This window comes from Ovis aries, chromosome 17, assembly GCF_016772045.2.
Source record: "Ovis aries strain OAR_USU_Benz2616 breed Rambouillet chromosome 17, ARS-UI_Ramb_v3.0, whole genome shotgun sequence".
Classification (NCBI taxonomy): Eukaryota; Metazoa; Chordata; class Mammalia; order Artiodactyla; family Bovidae; genus Ovis; species Ovis aries.
The window spans coordinates 70,670,209-70,678,311 of NC_056070.1; the positions used below are offsets into that span (position 1 = coordinate 70,670,209).

Sequence of the window (8,103 nt, forward strand, 5' to 3'; positions counted from 1 at the left end):
GCAAGGGGCATAAGAGATGAGGGCGCTGTCCCTGGGGTGGGAAGATCCTCTGGAGCAAGAAACGGGAACCCACTCCAGTATTCCTGCCTGGAGAATCCCATGGACAGACGGGCCTGGTGGAATACAGTCCACGGGGTCGCAAAACAATCAGACAGCTTTGAGAACCAAGTAATTGAGCAGAACATTGCTCCCACTCTCAACGCCGTGAACGTTCCCCGGCTGCGTCACCAGGGGGCGCTGTGCACCGCTCAGAACTGGCAACATCTCAACACATCCCCATGGTCCCCTGAGCTGGCCCTGCCCCTGAGCTGGCCCTGCTCCCGGGCTCAGCGGCCTGACTTGGACGGGACAGCAGGTGCTTCCTCTCAGGGGACAGACTCAGAGCCGCAGCCCCCAGGCCTCCTCCTGGGAGTGAAGCTGCACCCGGTGCCGAGCACCCAGAATTGGAGGGTGAAGGGGTCAGGGGGTCATCAGTCCCCACCCTCTTCCCAGAAAGAGAGCAGGGGAGGAGCCCCCAGAGCCCACCCCGTGCACCCCTCAGTGGAGATGCTGTGTCAGAAAGGCTTTAAAATGATCTTATTTAAAGAACAGAATCGACAAGGAAAATGGTGTTTTGGAAATAGCACCATGGCAAGGTAAAATTGAAACAGAGCCAGAGTCGGACACAACTTAGTGACTGAACCACAGCATTCTCTCCAGTGAAGTTCAGGCATCTATTTTAAGGGATGACCTTAGACTTTTACTAATCCGCGATCCCATTTTGGTTGATTTAAAATCTCCAAGTCACACATCTGCTGTGTAACACTCACATGCACTACAGGGTAACTGACACCTGGATCTCTTTTTCCAACACAACACTTCCTGAACTGCGTAACTTCAAAGCCAGTTCGGGGAAAGTTGACTCTAAGAGCTCTGATCACTAGGTCACAGGATGTATGTGTGGGCCAGGACACCAGGGGCGTTGCGAAGCCATTCCTGTGGGTCTGCAGCTCTGAGACCTAAGATGAGTCCCCTGGTGCTTCCTGGTGCTTACTACTCAGGGTTCCCAGCTGTGACCTCCCACCCCAAAGCCCCACACGACCCCGCCTCTGATCACCCACTGGTCTCCCTCAGGCACAGGAAGCTGAGCCAGGTCCCAGAGGTCATCAGAGCACTGTGGGGGTTGGGGGAGGACAGTCATTTGCATGAGAGGCCCCGCCCCCTCTCAGGGTATGAAGAGGGGAAGGAGCGGTGTGGGGATGCTCTGCTCTGCTCAGCTGTGGGGCCGCAGACGGCAGGACGCCCTGACCGTGTCCACCATGGCCTGGTCCCCTCTGCTCCTCACCCTGGTCGCTCTCTGCACAGGTGACTGGATGGGGGTGGGGGGGCAGGGGAGGGGTCTTGGGAAGACACACATGCTGTGTTCCCTGCTATCATGTCTGGACCCCCAAGTCACCATCTCTGTCTCTCTCCCTTCCAGGATCCTGGGCCCAGGCTGTGCTGACTCAGCCGTCCTCCGTGTCTGGGTCCCTGGGCCAGAGGGTCTCCATCACCTGCTCTGGAAGCAGCAGCAACGTTGGTAGATATGGTGTAGGCTGGTACCAACAACTCCCAGGATCAGGCCTCAGAACCATCATCTATGGTACTAGCAGTCGACCCTCGGGGGTCCCGGACCGATTCTCCGGCTCCAGGTCTGGCAACACGGCCACCCTGACCATCAGCTCGCTCCAGGCTGAGGACGAGGCCAATTATTACTGTGCAGCTGAAGACAGTAGTAGCTATAATGGCACAGTGCTCCAGGCCAGGGGGGAAGTGAGACAAAAATCTGCTCTCCTCCCGACATGGGCCTCCCGGGGCTGAAGCATCTCTGTCCAAGCAGACACTGGAGCAGCAGCTCTGAAATGGACATAAAATCATTTTTCTTTGCACACGGTGAGAACAAGAATGTGTGGTCGTACTCACAACTTACTGCATGTTTTCACCCAAAACGCCCTCAGCTGCTCTTCCCAGTCTTTCTGATCCATGTAAGACCATTTAGGGCAAAGGGAATTTGGAATACTCCACCATATTCAAACCTACTTGTTCAAACATTATCATTTTAATTTCTAATTTTGAGTAGTGTGTTTTCTTATTATTGTCAACTGATATTTTAGAAGAATCTCAATTTAATGGCTTTATTGTTAACCTTCTTCGATAAGGTTGCAGGTATATTAATTCTACACCTGTTTACTGTTGGTTTCTCCAAACCCCCAGAGCTGGTACTGCTGTGAGTGACCACACTGCAGCCCTGAGGCCCTGGACTGCTGAGACCGGCAATGGTTTCAGGGCCTGTGTGTGGGGAGACCCATGTCCCCAGAGAGACCACAGGTGACTCTGTGGCTCCCTGCACCCTGAGCAGTGACATCAGTGTCAGCCGCTCTGCTCTTACTGGAGCCAGCAGAAGCCAGCGAGCCCTCCTCAGTCCTCAGTCCTACCACTCAGACTCCAGGAAGAACCAGGCTCTGGGGTCCGTGGGTTTTCTGGATCCAAAGATGCCTCGGCCAACGCAGGGCTCCTGCTCGTCTCTGGGTTGCAGCGTGAGGACGAGGCTGACTCTGACCGTGCAGGCTGGTGCAACAGGGCTCCTCACAGTGACACAGGTAGACAGGAAACCGGGACGAGAGCCTCAGCCTGTCAGGGGCTTGTTCTTAGAGAACCGTCAAATCTGAAATAATACCCCAGAACCAACTTATTCCTGAGGTACGTTCTGGTGGAACGGCTCCACGAGCCGTGGAGCTGAGCTCCCTCACTTGAGATCAGGAGCAGGAGGCTTTCCCAGGTGCGCCTCCAGCAGAGTCCGTGGGCCATCCCAGCAGGCAAATCGTCCCCCAGGGTGAGAACTCTGCTCCTGAAGGGGCAGAGCAGAGAGCATGAGGAGTGAGGGGCACCGGGGATACATTACAGGCGGCAGGGAGCCCCGCGAGTGGCTCTCCTGACCCACAGGTGCTGGCTCTGCCCTGCCCTCTGCTCCTCTTGTCTCCACCCCACTGGAGCATTTCCTCCTTCAGGGCTGGGGTGGTCTGTGGACTGTGAGGAGCAGGGGTTCCCCAAGATGTTCCTGGGTCCCTCTGCTTGTGACACCCATGATGAGTTCAGATTCAGGGGCCCCATGTCCTGTAGAAGGAACAGCGGGGAAGCGGGGATCACCATGGCAATGATGACAAGCGATTCCTGGCAAAATCCCTGCGTTTGTGACCCTGTACAGAGGTGAGGGACACTGAGGGTTTCAGCCCTGTTCTCTGGCTCCTGGTGGGTCCTCTCGCCCTCCTGGATCACTCTGGACCCCATCCTGATGAGGAGGCTGGTCATCAGTGTCACACAGCTCATCACTAACCACAGCCACAGGGAATTCCCGTGTGATGGGGATGTCTGATGAAAGCTTGCCCTGTACTCCCGTGTCGGCCCCATTACTGCCTGACCCTGGCTGTGACGTCACCAGTACTGGTTTAGATCTCTGCTGTCACTCGTGCTATTAAATCCAGGCAGGCTCACCTCCTCATCCTGCTCCATCATTAGGGGTCCATGAAATTGTATCTTTTCCTCTCTGGTCTCCAAATACAAGCAGAGTGCCCATGTGCCCAGATACACAGGGTCCCTTGCTTGGGTCCAGCTTCAGCAGAGTCCAGGGATGTCCTCAGGATGGACGACATCAGCAAATGAAGAAAGATAGAGATAGAGATAAAGAGACAACATGGGGTGACCAAACTTCTTCGGTGAGCGAGGTCCCTGACTTTATTCTTCTCAGGACTTTTATACCCTGAGTTATACATACAGCAAGGTGAGAAATGCAGAGGCAACTCAACATTTCATCAGTAACAACTTTTATCAATATCAGGTTCCTTCCTGCAGAAGTCTTATTTTCTGTACATCGTCTTCTATTCCGGAGGCCTGTTGATATTCCATGACCTCCTTTTGATAAAGGTTGGTCAGCCAGAGCACCAGAACAATGATTTTCCCTTAAAGTGTTTCTTCTTAAATTCTTAGCCTGCATCACCCTTAAAGTACAAAGTTACATTTTTATGCAGCAAAGATTCAGCAGGTTACAGGAAAGAAAGAACTTATTAACTCAAAGTCTAATGTTGCTAATGCTAAGGCTATTACTTGTTTTTTCTACATCCTGATTATATGCAATCCCAGGAACAGAATGGATAAGGGATTTGAGAAATTGGCAGCAAGCATTGCAGAGGCTCAAAATGTTGCAAGAGTATGGATAAAGCTGCCATGTAAGCTAGAATGCTAACAGAGGGTTTGAAACACTCCTTTCATGCCCAGGATAGTTATTAACTAAAGCCATAAGTTAACTCTTTTGGTCAGGGACAGCCCCCTGCTAATGTCAGAAGAGCTGGTGAAAGACATAAAATAGGAATATAGACAGATTCTGGTTCGGGGGTAGATGCTCGAGCAGATCCAGGGGGTCCATCGAGTCCTGAGGCCTTGCTCATCAGGACTCTTCCGCATGACCTTGTCATGGGTCGGATGGCCCAGGGATTCCCTCGAGTCCTGCATGAACTTGTCATGGGTGGGATCTCCTGTGCTGGCTCCCGGCAGTCCCTCACAGGTCTGAGCAGGATGTCGAGGAAGCAGAAGCCCGGCATCTGTGCCCTGGACCCCAGGGGCCTCTCCCACCCACGCACGTCCCTCTCCTGCTCCAGGCTTGGTGCTCTGCCCTGAACCCTGACCCTTAGGGAAACTGGGTGCCTCCCTGTCTCTGGACACTGCACCCTAGGAGCCCTCCTCTCCAGGTGAAGGAGACACTTCCCCTTAGGACACGGCTCTCAGACTCCTCACTTGCCCATACCCTCGACTTTTGTCTCATGGTCTCTACCCCTTTTCCCTCCCTGGTTCCTTGTTTGAGATGATATTGGATAAATGTCATTATTTTGGACATGGACCTTATAAACCCATCTCCATTAAATCTACGGATTCTAACAATCAAAGGTTAGAACCTTAGACTTCACCATGTCCAGTGAAGATCAGGTAACGGTCATAAGGGTTTCTCAACCAGAGATGAAACAGGAGCCCAGACAAGGATGCGATACCCATTTATAGGCATAATATTTTATATCAAACATTTAATATAGAAAGATTATAAAATTAGACTAGAAACATCTTTAAATATCTGAGTCAAAAAGACGTACTGTGAGGACCATGATCAAGGGTAAGTGAGAACCCCTGAAAGTGACCAAGAAGAGAACTGTTGCACCTGAGAGCCGCCTATTCTCTTTGCAAAGAGGGAAATAAGAGCAGAGGCATGCAGTCTGGGCTGGGAAGGTCCCGGGAGGCCCTGCACATTCAGCCCTGACCACCTGTCAACCTGGGAAGGAAGCTCACACACAACCATGAGCAGGCACGACCCACGGGCATGCTGGGAGTCTGAACCCTGGAAACTGAGGTTCCGGTGGTTGTGTTCTGGCAGTGAACCCACGAGCTAGGCGGAGCGGGCTGAGACATCAGGGAATCCTGAACTTCATTAGTTTATCAGCATGCCATTCAGGGGTCTGAGGTCATTAGGCACCTGGAAAACTCAATGACCAGGCCCAGACTAGACGAAGGGGGCTCATTCTATTGCCCTGGGCGGTGACATCAGGAAGACCCAGCTGCAAGTGTGAGAAAGCCCTTCCTAGAGGCTGTGGTGTGAAGTGGGGAGAAGGAGGCCTGAGGCCAGCAGGGGGCGCTGTGGGTCTGGTCCTGAGAGCGCAGGGTCCTGGCCAGGCAGGCTGGCACCTCCTCCCTTGGCTCTTGCCCACGTGGGCCTCAGGGTCCTCACTGGAGGGTGACGTCCTGCACCTGGGCCCCCAGGGGACATGGCAGCTCTCAGCTCAGAGCCACAGGCTCGCCTCTCAGTTCCTGCTGCTCTGTCGTGGGGTCAGTGCCCAGACCTGACATCCACCCAAGGACAGAGGGCCGGTCATACAACGAAAATGGACTTCCTTCAGGAACCTCGCCCTCCAGGAACACCTGGACAGGGGATGAGACCCCTGCAGAGGCTGCCCCATTGCCCGCAGAGCGCCCGGGTGTTCCCAGCGGAAGAGGGATGCAGGCAAGATCCCTCTGTCACCATCCCTGTCATTTAAAAGTGTCCCCTGTCGTGTTATTTGGCAGTTTCAGCATCTGTAGTGAAGCCTGGAAACCGGGACTGAGTCAGTTTATGCGGCTTCATTCCTCATCCCTTCCCTTTATGTTGACACCTGTGACATGAAATACATGAACTCAGAGCTCCGCCAACTGTCATCAGCACGTTCGCATAAGAAGAGAGTTAAGGAGGAATACATATCTCCACCTCTATGAGCTGAGCTTTTCAAGCACCTCTGACCGAAATCAGGTGGATTTCATTAAACAGATGCTTTAGCAGCAAATCTAACACGAATACAAAATAAGAAGAGTATTCACATTTTTATGTGAAAGCAGCAAGAGATGAACAAGACTTTTCCCGTCTCTTCCACACACGTTAACTTGAGACGTCTGAGCCCCTTCTCCTCCTCGTTGCCCTCACACCCCTCCTCCGTCCCGCGTCCATCCGGCTCCACAGCAGAACCACAGGGAAGGGAGTTTTACAAGGTCCACGACGCTCACCACACCTACCTCTTACACACGGGGTTTTTCTATTTCTGATGATGAGACATGTGTCCCAACTTTGTTGGAACTGAACTTGCCCGCTGTCGTCATTGCATGATGAGACGGTGACCTTTACCCGTAAGATCCGCAGTTCTGTGGAAGGTGCTCCGCATGGTCATGGCTGTTTACAGCACAGGACGCCGTCACCCTGAGCCTGCCCACGCGGCTCTGCATGTCACTCCCCACCTCCCATCTGGTCTCCCCACCGCTGGGACTAGAGACAGTTTAAAAGAGTGCTTCAAGGGCCACCCCTCACCCTTCACAGCAGACACAGGCTCCGGGATTTCCTGCTTGGCTCAGGGCTGGTGGAGGAGGACGGACAGCACCGCACAGACGGGACTCAGGGCTCCCTGAGAAGACAGAGAGTGTTCTAAAGATGGGCTCAGGTGTGGGAAAGGCTGGATTATTGGGACAAGAGAGACAGACTTAGGAGAAGGAAATGGCAGCCCACCCCAGTATTCTTGCCTGGAGAATCATGTGGACAGAGGAGCCTGTCCATGGGGTCACACAGAGTTGGCGACTCAGCATGCATGCGTGCATGCACCGGAGAAGGAAACGGCAGCCCACTCCAGCGTTCTTGCCTGGAGAGTGCCAGGGATGGAGGAGCCTTGTGGGCTGCCGTCTGTGGGATCTCACAGAGTCAGACATGACTGAAGCAATTTAGCAGCAGCAGAGGAAGACGTGCAAACTCCTCAAGCCTCAGACACTCCAGGGAGGAGACAGAGGACCGAGGTCACCAAGGTCACAGGAGCACATTTGCTGAAAGACGTCGCCCCATCACTCAGGGGCTCCTGCCCGAGCTGTCCCTGCCCTGTGTGAGGTCCAGCATCTGCCTCCTTCAAGAGCCCCCACCCCAGGGGACCTCTGGTGACCTTGGCAGGGAGAGGAGGAAGTGATTTGCATGAGGCCCCTCCTCCTCCTGAGAGGCTGGAGGCATGAAAAGGCCCAGGACCCCACCTGCAGCCCAGGAGGCTGAGGAGGCCGCATCCTGGGAGGGTCCTCACCATGGCCTGGATGGTTCTTCTGCCCCGGCTCCTCACTTACAGCTCAGGTCAGGGGCTGAGATTCTGCATCTTTGGGGTACCTCCAAGCAGGGTCTGAGGGCCCTGTCTCCATAACAACCCCTGTCTCTCTCTTGTTCCTTTTAGGGGTGGATGCTCAGAGTGTGGTCCAGGAGCCAGCACTGTCAGTGTCTCCATGAGGGATGGTCACCCTCACCTGTGGACTGAGCTCTGGGCCAGTCACTACCAGTAACTACCCCAGCTGGTTCCAGCAGACCCCAGGCCAGGCTCCCTGACTGCTTATCTACAGCACAAGCAGCTGATATTCTGGGGCCCCTGATTCCTTCTCTGGCTCCATCTCTGGAAACAAAGCCACCCTCACCGTCACCGGGGCCCAGCCCGAGGACAAAGCCAACTATTACTGTGATCTGGGAACTAGTCGTTTCAGTGCCGCAGTGATGTAAGCCCA

At 54.0% G+C, this 8,103-nt stretch overlaps 1 gene segment (V, D, J or C); it reads left to right on the plus strand.

Annotated features, from left to right (window-relative positions):
* The first annotated feature begins 1,240 nt into the window (after window positions 1-1,240).
* Window positions 1,241-2,088, plus strand: LOC132658056 (immunoglobulin lambda variable 1-40-like). The segment is given in 2 exon segments: window positions 1,241-1,344; window positions 1,460-2,088. Coding segments are annotated over 2 exon segments (426 nt in total).
* The last annotated feature ends 6,015 nt before the right edge of the window (window positions 2,089-8,103 follow it).